This window comes from Schistocerca cancellata, chromosome 10, assembly GCF_023864275.1.
Source record: "Schistocerca cancellata isolate TAMUIC-IGC-003103 chromosome 10, iqSchCanc2.1, whole genome shotgun sequence".
In the NCBI taxonomy this organism is placed as follows: domain Eukaryota; kingdom Metazoa; phylum Arthropoda; class Insecta; order Orthoptera; family Acrididae; genus Schistocerca; species Schistocerca cancellata.
The window spans coordinates 19,891,691-19,912,484 of record NC_064635.1 but is presented as its reverse complement, the minus strand read 5'-3'; the positions used below and the strand labels follow the sequence as shown (position 1 = coordinate 19,912,484).

The 20,794-nt window shown below is 41.7% G+C and overlaps 1 protein-coding gene across 2 annotated transcripts in view; it reads left to right on the top strand.

Annotated features, from left to right (window-relative positions):
- Window positions 1-19,488, top strand: part of LOC126106439 (uncharacterized) — a 69,101-nt gene extending 49,613 nt beyond the window's left edge. For both annotated transcript variants that reach the window (XM_049912720.1, XM_049912719.1), the window contains exon 5: window positions 15,122-19,488. In XM_049912720.1, the coding sequence (XP_049768677.1) occupies window positions 15,122-15,373 (252 nt within the window). In that variant the 3' untranslated portion in view covers window positions 15,374-19,488. The remainder of the gene's footprint in view (window positions 1-15,121) is intronic.
- Window positions 19,489-20,794: the final 1,306 nt, after the last annotated feature.

The following is a 20,794-nucleotide window of genomic DNA, read 5'->3' as shown; positions in this document are numbered from 1 at the left end:
GGCATCAGGGTTCTAACCTCTTCTTAAAGTGCGCATCATTTATGAAGGCGGGCGAGTTTAGGTTCGTTCTGCGCATCTGACGTCGCAAAACACAGTCAGCCAATGAACAGAGAACGACGTTGCCAGAGCTCGACTACAGTGCAGAGCATGGACGAGTGTCTTCAGTTTTAGAAACGTTCAGTCATAAGTAAAGTACTTGAACAAAAGCAATGTCTTGATAGCAGACTTTCTTTTATAGAAAGTTTGGAAAAAGCATTCTTTATACCAATTGCTTCATATTCTATTAACTAATTAAACCAAACAAGCAATAAGCCTCCTAATTCAGGCGATAGCAAGGAAATGTGTTTGTATCATTCTCACTAACCGCTTTTTTTTTTCGCAATAAAGAACAGCGGTAATTGTTATTTCCTATTGTACTTTGACGAAACGTGAGTAATTCATAGTAATACCAACAGTGTTTGTCGGTTTTTGCGTGATATTTTAAAGTCCTCCGGAAGATGCATTGAATGACGAGCTGCGTTAGTGTAATGGTCATAGTGAATGGCTGCTAAGCGAAAGGTTCTGAGTTCAAACCTTGTTTGGTGCTTTATATTTTCTTCATTTAAAAACAATATTGAAGTGTCTTACTTCTTGAATTTTATTTGTTTGAATGTAATTTTTTGAAATTTCTAGTGGCAACTAAAATCGTTCATATGGAAAGTATACGCTATGGACTTTTACCTCTGCAAACTCTTCAAAATTTCGTGCAATGGTTTACTACATCTGATGCTGCATAATAACTGCGTTGAACATCAAAACAAAATTAAGTCATTTGTGGGGAGAAGGTATCAGTCAAGAAGATGTGTAAAAATCAAATTTTTGGGCCAAATAGTTTTTATGAAATCAAATGATAAAGTGTGTCAAAGCAGTCGAAACACCTTGTGTCTGCACATGCGAGCAATGCAATGATGACAAAATCGCGCACATCGTGGAATGCGGGGAGCACGTCTCTGTAGCAGCAAAAGGGTTAATGTGGCCGTGGTGGCTTTACTTCATAGACTGCGCGCTCCCCCCTAAACGTAAGTTTGCGAACTAGTATATAGTAGCGCTGCTTCTCTTTGCGTGTACAACTGGCAATGCAGCAATCTCCCGTGTCTGGGCGGGCATGCGCAAACCGCCAAGATAAAAGAATTGAACTATAGACGCGTCAAAAGAAGTGATGAAATGTAGATAAGAGGGGCCGTGACCTCCTTCCGATCATGTAACATGTCCGTGGTGGCATTAGGCAGAATTGTGGTGCAATATGGTGCCTATGTGACACCATTAATTCGTCTTACACAGTACATGAACTACTGAGCTGTAGCCACTCCCCCTCCCCACAAGTGTCGATATCTTTCTATTTGAGGTGTTGTCGAGCTTGAGGATGACATTGCACGTTGTCTTGTTTTTGCACTATTACAGAGGAAGGCCATATGCACCTATGAGCCAAATTCAAAACTTATGAGCCCAATGTGTGGGAATTATGGAGTTTCGAGAAACTGATCCTTTAATTCTGTTGCTCAGTGAATTAACATGTGTGATAAAATTAGTGCGTCCATGGACAAATTCCGTGCAGGAAATCCATCATTTTGTTTGCTACAGTTACCTCGAGGCATACGCTTAGTAGTTTTATCAACAAAAGTTGTCAACTTTGTCAGCAGTTTGGGACGAGGTTCCAGTACTTGCGCAGTTTGCATTTTTCAGTTGCACTAGATACTGTGTCCTTTGGAAATGTAGTTACCAACTATTGTTTTACAAAACTGCATTCTGATGAGTGACAGGAACTCACTATGTCAGTACTGCAACTTAAATGTAGAAGAGTTGCCCAGCTGCACAGAGATGCAGTCAAGGTCATGTACATTTTCTGTTTAACTTTTTCTTGTGAACAGCTTTTCTTCCATTAGGAAACTGATAAAGAAATGCAGAAAGGTTTCTGATTTGAGTTCTGACACTGAAGAGGTACTGTGTCTCAGTGTCTTATGCCAAATACTTCATGTTTGTGAAAGAAAAGAATATTGTGCTCCACAGATGTAATGAAGTATGAGTGTTACTTGTGGGCAGACTTTGCAGACTGCTCATACATGTTCAATTTTATTCCTTCTTGCAGGATTTGAAGATCAGTGCCTGGATATCATTTAAGTAATGCAGTACTGCAACAGTCAAAGAAATAACTTTGAAAATTTGAAGATTCAGTTACTGTTAATTATATAAAATTTCAATCCAGCTAAAAAGGGCACCCTGTTGCTGTGTGCATAGTGTTCTAGTCTTGTAATCATTAGAGCCCTGGTTTGATTCTTGTTAGACAAATATATTTTTATTTACAGTTACTGGAAGTCTATATTTATTGTCAAATGGACGTGTTGTTTAGCAAATACATATGTGGCGTCGCAAAAGTCACTACACATGTTTGTGAATTTTTAATCATATGAAGATGATGCAAGCCGACCAACACGTTGCAGCACACACTGCTTTTTTTATATTAAAACCATTTCCTTTTTTCATTAATATACTGTTTAAGTCTACCTGGAGCACCCTGACACATACCCTTACATAGCTAACTGTTGTTGTTGTTGTTGTTGCCAGAATCAGCTATATTGTACAGGTATTGTATACTTTGATAGTTTTCAAACCTTAATGCAAATTATTTTGCAACTGCACCCTCATGGTACATACTGTTGTTGTCCAGCAGTGTTCTGCAGCCCATTGGAACAGTGGTCTACTTGCTGCCTGTGTATGTAAAATAACAAAGTGCGTGTTAACACTGCTGTTGCTCAGCAACTTTGGGCCACCCAGCCAATGCACATTTGTTAATACTATGTACCATTCCCTATGTTTGTATCTATCTGTAATTTGTAGAAATGAAAGTACATTTTCTTTTTTAGATTCGGAATTTCTGTACACAAATTTTAAATTACGAAGAATACTCGCATTTTTGTTTGATTAGTAATTGAAACTAAAAAATGTACTCATTATTAAAAATTGTAACTGAGTATTTGTTAATAAATATTTCAGTTTGATGGTAAATAAAAATTCAAATAAATTTTTTAAAAACATTGCCTAGTGAGAATAAAACTGGTGACTTGCTATGCATAGAGCTGTAGGTAGGTCTGCATAAAAGCAGCTCAGAGCTTTTTTTATGGTTAGCAACGCTCAGCTCTTCACATCTTCAAGTCAGTTATTTGGAGTATTTTTTGAGAAGTACATGTACTGGTTTAGTGACTTAATGTCTGGGCATTGACCTTCCAATGCTGTAAGTACCAGGAAAATTTTAAATTGAATTACTGTATAAGGCATGTCCTGTTCCAATTTCCTTGCTGTCCTGATTGTCTGTGAGCACTGTGTCTGAGTCATCCCGCTACAGATTGTGGCCAGGATGTATTGAGAAATGTAGTTGCAATCTGTTAGCCATCTCGGAATGCTTTCCAAACCTGTGTATAACTTTCTTGGGATAGGAGCAGCTGTGCCACATTGCTGCCATTCAAGTGTTGCTGTTAGGAGTAAACATATGAGGGCAATCCCAAAAGTAAGGTCTCCTATATTCTTGGATTTTCTACAATAGTTTTTATTTTAAAAGTTGAAGAATGCTTTATTTTTTTACACAATCAACTTTTTGTAGACACTGAGGCAGTTTGACAATGCCCATGTCATACCAGCTTGATACAGTGTTCTTTGGGAATCATCAAACCTCACCTTTCACTTTGTCATCAGAGCCCAACTGCTGTCCAGGTAAATGTTCCTTCAAGTTAGAGAAGAGGGGGCAGACGCTCAGTCCATAGTCTGGACTGTGCGGTAGGTGGTTGACGGCGTTCCAACCAAAGTTTTGCAGGAGATTGATGGTTTTGAAGGGGATGATTGAGCACGCATTGTTGTGAACAATGCTTACATCCATGCTAACAATTCTTCTTCTCCAGTTCTGTATTGTCCTTCTGAGTTTTTCAGTGTTTCACGGTACCTGTCAGCTTTTATTATTGTACATGTAGTCAAAAGTTGATCAACAGTACCCCATTCCAGACCCAAAACACGGTTGCCGTACCTTTACCAGCCGACTGCGTTTGAATTTTTACAGCTTGTGTGAGGAGGGATTCCTCCATTCATGTGACTGTTGTTTTGTCTCAGGTGTAAAGTGGAGTGCACAAGTTTTGTCACCCATGACAATAGGTTGTTCTTTGTGTCTGCATAGCCACTCACAACAGTGCGGCTACGTCATCAAAAGTGGGGCACCTTTTTTTGGGGTTGCACCCATATAACTATTAACTTTTTATTGCTGTGGAAGAAATTTTGTTGCCTTTCAAAGTGTTAATAATAGGCTTCATGTTTTGGCTATTTTCATGATTGTTACCTTTTTTTATGAGCCAACATATATCTTATTTAACAAATATGTTTGCCTTTTTTCAATATGCTTTACTTCTGTACAGTACTGTACTTTACAATAAATTGGCATTTCTGTCTTAGAATGTTGTGGTCGTCAGTCCAAAGACTTGTTTGATACAGCTCACCATGCTAGTCTGTTCTGTGCAAGCCTCATCATCTGAAATAACTACTGTGGGCTACATGCATTTGAACTGCAAGCCTTGGCCGTGTCCTACAGCTTTTGCCCCCCCTCCCCCTCTACCTACCCCTCTTCATTGCATTGTAGTAGTAACCATTCCTTTGATGTTTCAGGATGTGCCCCAACAATGTATCACTTCTTTTCTAGTTTAGTTGTGCCATAAAATGTTTCCTCCCAGACTAATTTTGGTAGCTCTTCACTATACTAGGGAGCAGAGAAATTGCTGGCAGAGAAGTGTAGGCCAGTTCTCCGATCCCTCGTCTTCCTTCGTTTTGTAAGTGCCAATGAGAAGCCTGTGACCTTGTCCAGTTTGGTCTGTAACTCTAAGCTTACACTGTTGCCATAAAGTCATTTCCACCTCGAACTTTTCCCATTAGCATTTTAAAGAACGACAGCTACCAAATGAGCAGTTATTAGTTATGGGATTTATGTGGTAGTGCTCCACTTCATTTATGCTGTTGCTTTCATGGCTTTGCAACTTTGTTGCTACCCACTATCCAGCATTCTTTTATGTTTGTGTTCAAGGTTGCTAAAACAACGTGCGCTGCATGGAGGTTTATGTTTGCAAAGAGATCAGTGATTTTCATTGGGTAGTATTGCTATTTTCATTCGAGAGTTAAGATGACTGAGTTTCAGTACACACAAAGGGAATCGTGTATGAGGCACATGAATTTCTTTGCAGTTTCAGACAATAGTGAGAGAAACAATACCTTATCAGTACTGCAAACAGCAGCGTTAAAGGTGCATCATGTTTCACTATGATCCGTACAGAGAATATTTATAGAATCGTGTCCAATGGAATCCTGTAACAAATATTATGAGGAACGCAAAAGCTCTTGTTCAAAATGTAGTCTGCCACTTAAATAACACATCCACACACAGGGATGCCAAGTGTAACGTGTAAGGGTTGGTGGTAAAATATAGTCTCAGAATAAATGCAGATTTGACCCCCCTACACTACACAGTGGGTTACAGTAAATGAAATGTTCCACCTTAAAGGTGTGTTGGGATTAACAACGGGTGGATTTTAGCAAGAAATGTTTTTGATCACTTTCCCTTGCACAACTGGAGGCAGTTGCTTACCTCACATCTTCTAAAAGATGTATCCCATACCTGTCGTTCTGCTTGGTTTCTTCTCCTTTGGTCATGAGCTCTAACATTTGTGCCATAAACAATATATAACGATGTGACAAATGGGTAGGTTTATATGATAAGGATAATAAGAATCATAAAATGTTAGGATGCCTACTAATTTTGTAATTTTTATTAATTGCAAAACTAGTAAAACAAATTCAACAAGCCCCCCAGGGGGTCCACAACTCTTTTGTGGATACGTGCATAGCGAGCACGGGACCCCGAGCTAATGTGGCCTTCCTTCCTTTCCGGACTGCCATACCTTCCCTTTCCGCATCCTTCCCCATCCCACATCTTCTCCCCCCCCCCTCCCACCTCCGCCTCTTTCCTTCCCTTTCTCCCCCTGTGGGAGTATGTTTTGTGCCTACGTCCGGAGACGGACGCTCGAAAATGTAACACATTCTTTGCTTTCTCTGCTTGCAAGTCTTCGTCCTTCCTTTGTCCTTCTCTTTTCCTTACCTCTTCTCTTTTCCTTACCTCTTCTCTTTTCCTTACCTCTTCTCTTTTCCTTGCCTCTTCTCTTTTCCTTGCCTCTTCTCTTTTCCTTGCCTCTTCTCTTTTCCTTGCCTCTTCTCTTTTCCTTGCCTCTTCTCTTTTCCTTGCCTCTTCTCTTTTCCTTGCCTCTTCTCTTTTCCTTGCCTCTTCTCTTTTCCTTGCCTCTTCTCTTTGCCCTTTTCTCCGCTGCGGCGATTGAGACCTCTCTATTTTCCTTTCCCTTTGTTTTTTCCCTTTCTCTTTTTTCCTCCCTGTGCGTGTCTGAAGGCCGACCCATGCATTTCCATGAGTAGCCGGTGACGGGGTAACGCGTAATTCCCCGCCCCAGGTAGACAGGTAGGACACGTACGTACCCCCTGGTAACGGCCAGGCCCAGGGAGGGGTGATTACCCAAGCTGATACCTTCCGAAAGTGCCGATTGGTCCCTCCGTCCGTTTGTCGGGAGGTGTGACCTGAGGTGTGAACAATCCCCTAAGGCGGGAGTGCCCTCAGAGAGGCCCCCCACAAGGAAGGAGCGCGCCATCGGAGACGCCGGTAATCATGGGGGATACTTTCACAATGTTTTCCTCATCTTCTACTATGTCTGCTCACAAGCGTAAGTTCAATGAGTCTCAGCCACAGACAGTCCTTCCATCATTGCCACAGTTCCTTGTTGTTTCTCGGTCTGACGAAGGTCACGACTTCTCCACGGTCAACCCTTTCATTATTCAGAAAGGTGTCGACGCAATTGCAGGTCCTGTAAAGTCTTGTTCCAGATTACGAAATGGCACCTTGTTGTTAGAAACAGTCAGTGCCCTCCAGGCACAAAAATTGCTGCGTACTTCACTGCTACACACCTTCCCTGTCCGGGTGGAAGCGCACCACACATTAAATTCATCACGTGGGGTCGTTTATACATGCTCCCTCGACGGATTGTCTGACGAGGAAATTCAACACTACCTGTCTGACCAGGGCGTAACGGCTGTTCATAGAGTCATGAAAAGGGTTGACACGAACATCATTCCAACCCATACTGTCTTCTTGACATTTGACAAAGTTCAACTCCCATCGAAAATCAAAGCAGGCTATGAGATAATTTCCGTTCGCCCTTACATCCCAAACCCTATGCGTTGCTATTGGTGTCAGCGGTTCAATCACACCAGCCAGTCCTGTTCCAATCCGGCCAAATGTGTTACGTGTGGCAAGGATGCCCATGAGGGTGCTTGTCCACCTCCATCCCCTTGTTGCATCAACTGTATGGGTGACCACACTGCTTCCTCTCTTGATTGCCCCATTTTTAAACACGAAAAGCTAATTCAGGAAATCAGAGTGAAGGAAAAGGTGTCGACCTTTGCTGCTCGAAAATTATTCGCCAGTCGAAAGCCCACTGTGCCTCAGACAGGAAAATAGAGCACTGTCCTTGCCTCTCCTCGGCCAACAAAGGAGGCAGCCACTCAGACTTGTGACCTTACCTTTAGTGCCACGGTCGTCAAATCGGCGAGCGCAAAGATCGCCCGTTCAGCCTCCCCACTTTCGCCTGCTCACTCTATGGCTCACCCTTCATCGGGTTCTGCTAAGTCTCGAGCCCAAAAGTCAGACATCAAGACTTCAAAAAAAGAGCATACTTGTGAAGATTTTTTACGTACCCCAACTTCACAACCATTGGTTCCTCCTTCATGTAAACATCATGTCTCCAAGAAGGCTAATAAGAAACCCAGTTCCTCTCCTTCTCCGCAAAGGCGTGTCTCGTCTACAGCATCACATGGTGGTAACCGCCCTCGACCGTCTTCTGTGTCGCCGAGGCGCACTGCTGGCGGCTGATCAACCGGCCGATCGCTTGTGGCAGGAGCTGCTCCTCACCAACCTATGGATCAGGATCTTCTGCCTTCGGCTGAATGCCGTTACATGCTGTCGGTCGCAAGCTCTGAGCAGTCGTTGAGTTGATGGCAACCTTGGTCACATTCCTCCATTTTCTGTTCACCTTATGTCCATTACCCACTGGAATATCCGCGACATTCGAGCCAATCGGGATGAATTGTCGATCCTCTTACGATCCTACTCACCGGTCATCTTCTGTCGTCAGGAAACAAAGCTGCGTCCCCACGACCGCTTTGTTCTCCCCCATTTTCAGTCCATCCGATTTGATCTCCCCTCTGTTGAAGGCACTCCAGCACATAGAGGACTTGTGATTCTTCTCCATGATACTTTCCATTATCGCCCAATCCCCTTAAACACTTCCTTCCAAGCTGTCGCTGTCCGTCTTTCCCTTTCTGGATACACCTTCTCTCTTTGTACTGTATACATTCCATTGTCCACACCAATGGCACAAGCTGATCTCCTCATCTTCTTGGTCAGCTTCCACCCCCCTATTTGCTGGTTGGGGACTTCAATGCCCACCACCCGCTTTGGGGATCTCCACATCCTTGTCCGCGTGGCTCACTATTGATAGACGTCTTCCACCAAGCAGATCTTGTTTGCCTCAACACTGGGGACCCTACATTTTTGTCTGCCTCCACGACAAATTTCTCTCGTTTGGACCTTTCGGTTGGTACTGTTCCGCTAGCTCGGCACTTCGAATAGTTCGCCCTTGACGATACACACTCGAGTGACCACTTTCCATGTGTCCTTAGACTGCAGCCTCAACTGCCGTATATGCGCCCGCGACGCTGGAAGTTTGCCCAAGCCGATTGGACACTTTTTTCATCTCTAGCGACATTCGATGACTGTCACTTTCCTAGCGTCGACGATGAGGTCATACATATTACAGAGTTATTCTTACAGCTGCGGAACGTTCAATACCACGCACCTCCCTATTGCCCCGGCGCCCCCCAGTTCCTTGGTGGAACGAGGCATGCAGGGACGCACTACGTGAGTGGCGATGTGCTCTTTGCGTTTTTTGCCACCATCCTACTTTGGCCAACTGTATCCGCTATAAGCAGCTCCGTGCGCGATGCCGTCGTATCATACGCGATAGCAAGAAGGCAAGCTGGAACTTCTTTACTAGCTCATTTAACACTTTCACTCTCTCCTTGGAAGTTTGGAGTCGGATTCGACGGTTATCTGGCGCACCTATTTTCTCCCCGGTCTCTGGGCTCACTGTCGCGCATGATACGTTAGTGGACCCCGTCGCAATTTCTAACTCATTGGGTCAACACTTTGCTGAGATTTCGAGCTCTTCAAATTACCCGCCAGCGTTTCTCCCGAAGAAACGTGCAGCGGAAGTGCAATCTCTTGCTTTCTCCTCTCAAAATCGCGAAAGCTATAATACTGTTTTCTCCATGCGGGAACTCCAACATGCACTCTCTTCTTCTCGCTCCTCCACCCCAGGACCAGATGGTATTCACATCCAAATGTTGCTGCATTTATCAACCCATAGTCTGCGTTACCTCCTTCGCCTTTATAATCGAATTTGGAATGACAGTACTTTTCCCAGACGATGGCGGGAAGCTATCATCATTCCCCGAAACCTGGAAAGGACAAACATCTCCCATCTAGCTATCACCCCATTTCTCTCACGAGTAGTGTATGTAAGGTTTTGGAGCGCATGGTGAATTGCTGTTTAGCTTGGTGGCTGGAGTCCCGCAGACCTTTAAAACCTGCCCAATGTGCTTTCCCATAGCATTGTTCTGCAGTTGACCATCTTGTTGCTCTCTCCACTTATATTATGAACAATTTTCTCTGGTAACGCCAAACAGTAGCAATATTTTTTGATCTGGAGAGAGCATACGATACCTGTTGGAGGACAGGCATCCTCCGCACACTGTTCTCTTGGGGCTTTCGAGGTCAGCTGCCCCTTTTTCTTCGCGAATTTATGGCAGAGCGCACATTTAGAGTGCGGGTGAACACTACTCTCTCCCGTACTTTCTCCCAAGAAAACGGGGTACCCAGGGCTCCGTGCTAAGTATTGTACTGTTTGCCATTGCCATAAATCCAATTATGGACTGTCTCCTTCCCGATGTCTCAGGCTCCCTCTTTGTGGATGATTTTGCAATCTACTACAGCTCTCAACGGACCAGCCTTCTTGAACGACGTCTTCAAGGATGTCTCGATCGCCTCCACTCTTGGAGCATCGAAACCGGCTTTCGCTTTTCTTCCGGTAAGACCATGTGTGTAAATTTTTGGCGTCGTAAGGAGTTTCTTCCACTTTCCTTACATTTAGGACCTGTCAACCTTCCGTTTTCAGACGTTACTAAATTCTTGGGTCTTATGTTTGACAGAAAACTGTGCTGGTCCTCCCACGTTTCCTATCTTTCGGCTCGCTGTCTGCGCTCCCTCAACACCCTCCGTGTACTGAATGGTACCTCCTGGGGAGCGGACTGAGTGGTCCTTCTCCGCCTCTATCGTGCCTTAGTGCGCTCGAAATTGGACTATGGAAGCATAGTTTACTCCTCTGCTCGGCCGTCTATTCTTCGGCGTCTCGACTCTATCCACCACCGTGGATTACGTTTAGTGTCTGGAGCTTTTTACACCATCCCTGTGGAAAGCCTTTATGCTGAGACTGCTGAACCTCCGCTGTCCAATCAGCGAGCAGTCCTTCTCAGTCGTTATGCTAGCCATCTGTCTTCCATGCCTGCTAATCCGGTCCATGACATTTTTTTCGACGCCTCCTTGGATGTAGGGTATGTAGGCTGCCCTTCCTCCCTACTACCACCGGGAGTCCACTTCCGTCAACTGCTCCATTCTCTTTCCTTCTGCTTTCCCAAAACCTTCTTGACAACTTGGGGTACAGCACCGCCTTGGCTCTGTTCCCGGACCTGCCTGCTCCGTGACCTGTCAATTTCCCAAGGATGGTACCCCTTCACTTGTTTATTGTCGGGCATTTGCTGCTCTATGTGCACAAATGAAGGAAGCCACATTTATTTACACTGATGGCTCGAAAACATCGTTAGGTGTAGGGAGTGCCTATATTGTTGATGACACCCCAACTCTATTTCGGCTTCCCGACCAGTGTTTGGTTTATACTGCGGAGCTTTACGCTGTTCTCCAGGCTGTCCAAAACACCCGCCGCCGTCAGCGGATACAGTATGTTCTCTGTTCACATTCTCTCAGCTCCCTCCTTAGTCTCCAAGCTCTGTACCCTGTCCACCCTCTGGTCCATCGGATTCAGGACTGCCTCCACTTGCTCCAATTGGGGGGTGTCTCTGTGGCGTTCCTCTGGATCCCAGGACACATTGGTATCTGTGGAAATGAGGCAGCCGATATAGCGGCCAAGGCTGCAGTCTCTCTTCTTCGGCCAGCTATTCGCACGATTCCCTTCGCCAATCTACGGAGTGTTTTATGTCGTCGTGCTACTCTTTTATGGCACGCACATTGGTCGACACTTCCCAATAATAAATAGCGGGATGTGAAAGCTCTTCCCTGTGCTTGGACCTCTTCCTCCCGACCGCGTCGCCGGGAGGAGGTAATTTTAACTAGACTCCGGATAGGGCACTGTTGTTTTAGCCATCGACATCTTTTATGTGGCGATCCTCCCCCACTCTGCCACGACTGCTCTCAGCTGTGGACAGTAAGACACCTTTTACTTGAGTGCCCCTATTTTACTCCATTACGCGTCTGTCTCCAGCTGTTGCCTGATATATCTTCCATTTTAGCAGATGACACGCACTCAGCCAATCATGTTCTCGAGTTTATTAGTGCCAGTGAGATGACGTCAGTCATTTGAAGCTCTTTTTGGGGACAACAACCCCCTTCTATAGTGGTTTTTTAAGCTTTCCTTGTATTTTTATTTTCTCCAATTTTTTGTGTTTCGTTCCCATTTCTGTCTTTTCCTAAGTCACAGACTGGGCACTAATGACCGTAGCAGTTTTGTGCCAGATTCCCAGTCATTAATCTGTAGTTCCTGAGCACTACAAAAATCACAAAAATGCTGTACATGATTGTTGAATTAGCATGAGATCCATAAATATGTTTTCTGAGGCAACCACAACAGCTACTTCTGCTGGATGTGGAGTTGCACCTCACACACCAGTTCTCATGTTGCCACCTTGAAAAGTAATCATAGACTGCCTTGAATTAACACAACATTGCACAAGCACTTCATCCGAGGCAATTTCTCAACAAAATGTTCCGCCTTTACGTGAGATCAGATTTCATATGCAGTTTCATGTATTACCTCCTCGGAAACTGATCGTAGACTGCTAGTGAGCTATCTTAGCAGTTTGGCACCTGCGTTCTCAGGGTGGACTTGTGATTGGTCTATCCTTCCAATCAATAAGCACTGACAGTAACTAAAATTTGTAGTGATCGTTTTCTGATGAAATGGGTGATACTGAAATCATTATTAACAAGTTCTCAGTGCAAGTAATGCATCAGCCTAGTTGGAACAGTAAATTAACATTTCTCGGCGCCCACCCTGGTAGGTTAATCTCCACTCTCTCTGCTCCAGTATGATATAGCTCTTATTCGCCCTGCCATTCTCAATCTATGTGATTATCTGGCACATCCTTTGATGAGTCTGTTTTGTGACCCTATCTATTAGCGAACCCCCTTAAAAAAATCTTTCTATGTGTGCATTAAAACATAGCAACAAAAGAAAGAAAAAAAAAATGGAATAAATGTGGGAAGGGATGTGGCATTAATGCCACTATCCATTCATCAGCAAAATTAATTTTCAATCTTCATAAAAGGATATTAGTTGACGGAGGACTGTCACTGATTTGGACGATTTCCAGAAATACACTGATCATTGTACTTTATTGGAATTTCATGACTGTGGCAAATATCTTAAAAATCAGAAGTTAGCAGACGTCTTAAAACGACAAGATCACTTTCAAAGAGGGCTGGTACTACAGTGGAGAATTCCAAAATCTTATACAGAAAATGCAGTGATGGAAGAAGCATTCTGATTTAAAGATTAAATATGGTAGCAGCTACCACTTTCATTACAACATGATAGAAAATATGTGAGCCTTAGTGAAAGAAATGTTAACAAGAAATTGCATATGCAGAAATAAGATGTGCAGAATGTACGTGAGGAAGCAGTAGATGTGACAGTGGAAGACAGACTTAAGTGCATATGTCATCCTGAAAATCTAAAGAAAACAATTTTCTGAAGGGAGGCATCTGAGAACGGTTTTCTGAAAGAACGCATCTGCGAAAAGTTTGTTGAAAGCATTGTTGTTGCTTTAAATGACTCCTCAGGTAGTCTTCAGAAGAGCACAATTAAACAACAAAAAATGGCACTAAATATTATGCTTATTGTTCTTTCTCCTTCCTAAAGCTGTAAATGCTATTCCCTCAGTCAGCTCCTGTTCCTGTCATCTTCACATTCCTCTCATCTTCACATTCCTCTCTTCCCCCAAAAAATTTACCAATTCAAAGCAGAACAGCCACCGACTGTAAACTGCTAACTTGCTAAGCTAAGGAATCCTTAAAAGTTCACATCATCAAACTGGAAATAACATTATAATTTAACAGATGCCATTAACTTCTAAAATATAGGAGAATGCATTAACAGTATTTTGAGAAGGAAAGTTGCTACTTACCATAGCAGAGATTCTGAGTCACAGATACACACAACAAAATGACTCTCACAATTAAACTAAAGCTTTCAGCCATGGGCCTTTGTCAACAATAGATATACATGAGCCCCCCCCCCTCCCCCCCCCCCCCCACACACACCTGTAGTCTCAGGCAACCAGTGTGGTTTTCAGTTGCTGCAGTGTGTGTGTGTGTGTGTGTGTGTGTGTGTGTGTGTGTGTGTGTGTGTGAGTTCTTTTATTGTGCCTATCTGCAACTCAGCATCTCTGCTATTTGGTGAGTAGCTACTTTCCTTCTCATAATATTGTTACAATCCATCCTCAATGTTCCATTGTTGGAGACTGATTTAATATGCAGAGGCTGCTGTTTCATTGCAGTATTTTCCAAACATTTCCTTTGTGTATAGTTTTGCAGCCATAATAAATTATTTAGAATAAGTTGTTGTTCACTTCTGAGTATAAAGTCTTTATTGCAGTGTGGTATCTGCTGATTTTGGGAATTGTATTATTTTCAAATGAGTGCCTTGTAAGACACTGATCATACACATCAGTCAGGATTGCCTGATGGTGCAGTTTGCCAGGTTTGGCGTGACACGTGAAGGCTTCATACTTGTGGAGACTGAGGTGTACAACAAGAACAGGGGTAGAGGTAGTGCTCTGTATTGTTTATTGTTCACGTTTTGCTTCTATTTGAGGCTGTTTTCTAGACAAATGCTTTCAGAAAACATTTCCTAACACTTTAATTTATATTTATGATAGCAAATTTCACATTTTCAAAAGAGCTTTCTTTGCTACCCTGTGTACTTGTGCCATCACCAGTTATTTTGTTGCTCAAATAACAAAACTCTTCTGCTACTTTTAGTGACTCACTTCCTAATCTAATTCCCTCGGCATCATCTGATCAATTCAGCTAAATTCTGGTATACTTATTATACATTTGTTGATATTTATCTTATAACCTCTTTTCAAAACACTATCTTTTCCAGTCAGCTGATTGCAAGTCCTTTGCCATCTGACAGAATTATAAAATTCTCATCAAACCTCAAAGTTTTTATTTCTTCCCTGTCGAATTTTATTTTTGTTTGCAAATTTTTCCAATTCCCTTTACTACTTGCTCAGTGTGTAGATTGAATAACATCGGGGGTTTAGTGGGAGTGTTGTTTCACTCCTAACTGACGTATTGTTTCCGTTGACTCTTCTGAATGCAGTCTGGTTCCTATACAAATTATAGCTAACCTTTTGCTCCCTGTATTTTATCCCTACTATCTTCAAAATTCCGGAGTGCAAGTTCCAGTAAACATTGCCATGCTTTTTTTCACCTAAATTTAAGTTGTATTATCAGCACTGTTTCACATGTTCCTGCATTTTTCCAGAACTCAAATGAACTCAAATGTATCCTCCCCCAGTTCAGCTTGAAGACAAGTCTTAAGATATTCTGTGAATAATGTGAGTGCTGCTCTGATTGCAGATGGTGATGAATGGAGAGAAACTGCAGCTACATGCATCAGACGATATAGCTCAGCTAATGATCCGCGCACGGGAACTGCTGATGGGACAGCCCCCACTAGAAAACAGCAGTGCCTGGTACATACTTCTCTGCATCGACCTGGAGGCTCGCAAATATACGGCTCTCCCGGACCACTTGCTGTCACTCTACGAGTCCAATATAGCATCTAAGCAAATTATCTCACTTCTCAAGAAGCTTAAATCTGATTCGTAGTATACATTTATTTTGTTGAACAAAATTTGTGCGCTGTGAATATAGTGTTTAATGTACACCACAGGGAAACACTGAGGAGCCTATAGCAGTGTGTGCTATACACCCTGTAGGATTAGAGGTAATAGTACTTCTTTGGATTGTCAAAGAAGGCTGTTCTTGTTGTGACTGAAATATTGTTGGCAGCTGCAACGAGTTGCTGAGTATTGTATTATTTTTATAATGTATTTATTCTATATCTCAAGTACTGAATGGTATTTGAAAAACAAAGTATTGTAGCCTGTATGATATTTGCATTCTGTTTGTTGCCAAGAATATTGTCAGGTACTTGTATCAGTCTGTAATTTGCAGTGGAAGCTGACTCCAATAAGAGGTAGAAACATACGACAGATTGAAATAATTAATGAGTATGTTGTCAGCAGACAGACACCATGACCATGCAATTCATAGAGAAAGTTCTAAATTTTTATTTCTAGGATATGCCCCTGAGAGACTGAGCTATCAGAAAAATTACGTGAAACAAATACACAAACAACAACAACCACTAACAGTACCGAATGCATGTAAGACGGAAGCTAAATCTTTAATCACATAAGATTACAACAGAAACTCTCACAGGCATTGTTATCTGAATATTGGTGACAATGGTTTTCACTGCATTAATCTTGATCAATATCAACAAAAAATAAACATGTCAGTCACACAGATGAACAATTATAACTAGGTTGGAATTACAAAAGACCAATTAGAGAAATTAACAGTATGCATCATGGATGTGGAAATGAATCTGTTATTTTGTTTCTTGGTACTGAACACATTGCAATGCTTTCAGCTTACACTTACTGCAAAATTCTTACCGAAGTGGTGGACTTCAGCCGTTTCCTCCAATATTTGTTGTCTCTAGCTTGACAAACTTCTACAGAGCAACACTCTTCTTGTGTTTATGATACAAGTAGTCACATCCTATTATCTATGCATGCAGAATGGTAAGTCATTATTTTGGGCAGTGGCAAATGATCATTTGAAGCAGGAAGATTGTGTTATGAATACAAATATTCTAAATGGTTTTCAGGATTTCATGTGCACCCCCCTGCCCTCAGTAAAGTGCATTTTTTGTTTTGTATATCCTCTTTCTTCAAACATCTGTGCTCCAAATATATTTGCTACCATGGTGAGTTTGTAGCTGAGCCACACATTTCACATTGGTTTGCAGAGTATGGACATGGATATCAACCTTTATTTATTTATTTACTTTTTTGCACAACTACTGTATGAATGCAAATGTAACAGGTCACCATTTCACTGCGTAGGTGGTCACTAAAAATGTGAAAACACAGTGTGTATTTACGCGTACAAAGAATGACTCATACTTCTAGCATTTTACCCAAGTGTGGGTTGCGGGAGAGGGGGGGGGGGGGGCAGGACTCCTCAGCAGTACTTTCCCTAACTGGTGCATTGGTTGTGGCATTACCATTACCTGCCACCTGGATCTCCTACTTATTTTTCTCTTTATGGGATCAGGTGAACGTTTAAATCCACAAAGGAAATGATATATAGGAGATAAACTGATACGTTGCATCACAGACATGACTGTACTCTTATCTCAGTACAGAGATGCATTGCACAAAATGCAATGAAAGCCACAGTGGATTCCATAAAAACTTAGCTTGAACAGTAGAAAACCTGTAACCTGAAAAATAATCAATTACAACAAACACAAATAAAAAAATAAAACAATTGCATAATGATAAGTGTTTTCTGAGGACTAATCTGATTCAGAGCATATGCCTATAAGGATATTTTTGCTTCAAATTACCATTTTTATCAGCTCCCAGAATACTGACCTATCCTTATGGGATACTTTGTTGTTGCCTCCTTGTAAGTGGCAACAATGCTGTGTATTCGGAACATGTGGTAACTCTTAAGGTTTGGAAACACATCTGGTCATGTGTATGCCACACACAAATGAATACCATGTGTTTGTGAACTGGCAGCTAGGAGTGTGTTAGAAAGTGTTCCTGGTCTTTCTCTGAGGAGGAAGGAATTTATTGAAATTTAACAGTAAGAATATTACTTCTCCATGGCAGAACACTGGTAAGACATATCATCTGGTTGGAGCTAGAGAGATTCTGGCTTATTTGGTCATTATTAATTAACCTGTCAGTCAGTGATTGATGTAACAGTCAGCTTGTGTTGTTAAACACCCATTACTGGTAAATCTGGGGACTAATTTGAAGTATACCTCTATGATATACTTCTGAATTCTTATTGTGTGTGTAATAAAACTACTTACATTTACAAATAACTTAATAACTACCCCCTTATCTTTTGAAGACCATTACAGCAGACTTGTGTGCCATATTTAGTGAATTTTCTCAGCTGCAGTTTTATCACAAGAGTAAACTACATCACAACAACTCGTGAAATGACCCGCATATCTTTATATCTGAAGTGAAATGATCTGTCCAGTTAATGGACTTAAAACATAAAACAGATGAAATACAAGTCATATAATAGTATGGCTGGTTCCTATTAACAGAACCGCAGCTGCCTGTTTTAAATGCAACTTTTAAATTATAAAGGCATATAACCAACATCAGACTTTTACACTAATACATACATGATAACATCATTAAATTAACAGCGAGCAATGAGTTAATATAACTAATTAATGAGTGATTGTTCTTGTCAGGTGCCTTGGTTACTGAAGTGTTAAACATAATTATCAAGTTGTTGAATCATGTGTGAAACATTGTATTCTGAAAACATATTTTGATGGTGGTGTTCTGATGCTTCTGTGAGATTGTAAGGGCTAGACAGTGATCTGTTCAGATGTTATAATTCTGTTGTTTTGTTTATGACTTGTTGTAATGTTGAATGTTGTATTTATTGAAAGAGGAGAAGTAATTATTGTTAGAATAATTTGAATAATTGCTGTGGCATTTTGTAGTTTCTTTTGGGGGTTAATAAGATGGGCCATTGAATTACTTCACTCAACTGCTTTGCAGAAAACATTGCATCATTCCAGAAATACTTTCCCACCTCTGCAAAGTGTGTGGAAAAATCGAAGCAGCCATCCAGTTACTCAAAATAATTTATTTATTTCTCAGAGGTCGTGCCACTAAAGATTCACGACTTAACTACATCAAAATAGTCATTTTTCTGCTCATTCTTGAGTGTCATAAATAGTGTGATCATTCTTTTGTAACTGATTGGTGTCTAATTGTATATGACTTTGTACTGTTGACTGTGTTAGTTATGCAAGACATTTGTGGCCTCCATTGTTTTTATGGTATGCTTTTAAGTGTTATTTGTACTATTATTAAACTTTTACAACTATTTTTCATGTCTTAAATCTATTCTTATCAATTTTTTTTAAAAATTATGATGTTCTGATTATCCTCAAGACAACTTAACTTTCCAGTTTGAATGTAGATTACAGTATACACTAAATTACTTCACTATATATGCTGGAGAAGGACAATCATGAAATATTTTTTGCTTGGTGTGTAGAATGTCTACATAGAAGTTTCTCACAAAGATAGAAATAAAGCAAAGGAATGTGATAGTTTAAAATCCTGAAGGAGAGGGGTACCATGAAATCTTAACAAAAGAAACAAAAAAAAAGGCCACTCCCTGTATAATGCAGTGTTGAGCTATAGTAGGCACATAAATAAGTTGATCATATTTCCAAATTTATGTTGTTGAATTGGGAGTGGGTAATACTTAAAAGCACAAGATTCACTGCGTTTCGCTCAGAAAAATTCACTTGTGCTTATGGCAGTAGCAATATTCGTCATTAATTACTGCTGAGGTTAGCTTCAGTTTTTGGCTGTAACGTTTCAGAGTTGGTTATCTTTATTTTCATCAAGGTATGTACCATAGTGGTGCATAGTAATAAAATAAAGGCAGTGTGTGCTGACAACTGAGTGCAGCTATAGTTATGTCTTAGCGCTAGGAAACTGTGTAAAAGAAAGAGCGCCTATGAAACGTAAATTATGTGAATGACTGGTGTAAATTATTGTAAAATAAGATAAATATTTTTCAGTCTTTGCTATCCAGTAGTGACACATCATGCAAGATGAACAATGGACCCAATAAACATATTTTCCAAGTAATTGTTTCTCTTTTTGCATTCTGTCCTTGTATGCAAAAATAATTTTCTAACATCCTTGTGACCCTATTCAAGTGTTTCTCAGATGGGTTTATATTTGAATACCCCTCATAGAAGATTTCTCCTCTCTCTCTCTCTCTCTCTCTCTCTCTCATATATAAACAAAGATGATGTGGCTTACCAAACGAAAGCGCTGGCAGGTCGATAGACACACAAACAAACACAAGCATACACACAAAATTCAAGCTTTCGCAACCAACGGTTGCTTCATCAGGAAAGAGGGAAGGAGAGGGAAAGACGAAAGGATGTGGGTTTTAAGGGAGAGGGTAAGGAGTCATTCCAATCCCGGGAGCGGAAAGACTTACCTTAGGGTGTGTGTGCAAGTGTATACCTGTCCTTTTTTCCCCCTAAGGTAAGTGTTTCCACTCCTGGGACTGGAATGACTCCTTACCCTCTCCCTTAAAACCCACATCCTTTAGTCTTTCCCTCTTCTTCCCTCTTTCCTGATGAAGCAACCGTTGGTTGCGAAAGCTTGAATTTTGTGTGTATGTTTGTGTTTGTTTCTGTGTCTATCGACCGGCCAGCGCTTTCGTTTGGTAAGTCACATCATCTTTGTTTTTAGATATATTTTTCCCACGTGGAATGTTTCCCTACAAAGATTTTGAGACTTACCAAACAAAAGCGCTGGCAGGTCGATAGACACACAAACAAACACAAACACACACAAAATTCAAGCTTTCGCAACAAACAGTTGCTTCATCAGGAAAGAGGGAAGGAGAGGGAAAGATGAAAGGATGTGGGTTTTAAGGGAGAGGGTAAGGAGTCATTCCAATCCCGGGAGCGGAAAGACTTACCTTAGGGGGAAAAAAGGACAGGTATACACTCGCGCGCGCGCACACACACACATATCCATCCGCATATACACAAGCAGACATTGGCACAGTGTTACACCGTCCGGGTTATCTGGATACTTCCCACTAACACCAACCTGTCAGAACTCCGGAGATGGGAACTTGCCCTTCAGTATGTCCTCTCTTCTCGTTATCTGCCAGGCCTCAACCTCCACTAATTTCAAGTTGCCGCCACTCATACCTCAGCTGTCTTTCAACATCTTTGCCTCTTTACTTCCGCCTCGACTGACATCTCTGCCCAGACACAATGTCTGCTTGTGTCTGTGTATATGCGGATGTGTGTGTGTGTGTGTGTGTGTGTGTGTGTGTATACTTGTCCTTTTTTCCCCCTAAGGTAAGTCTTTCCGCTCCTGGGATTGGAATGACTCCTTACCCTCTCCCTTAAAACCCACATCCTTT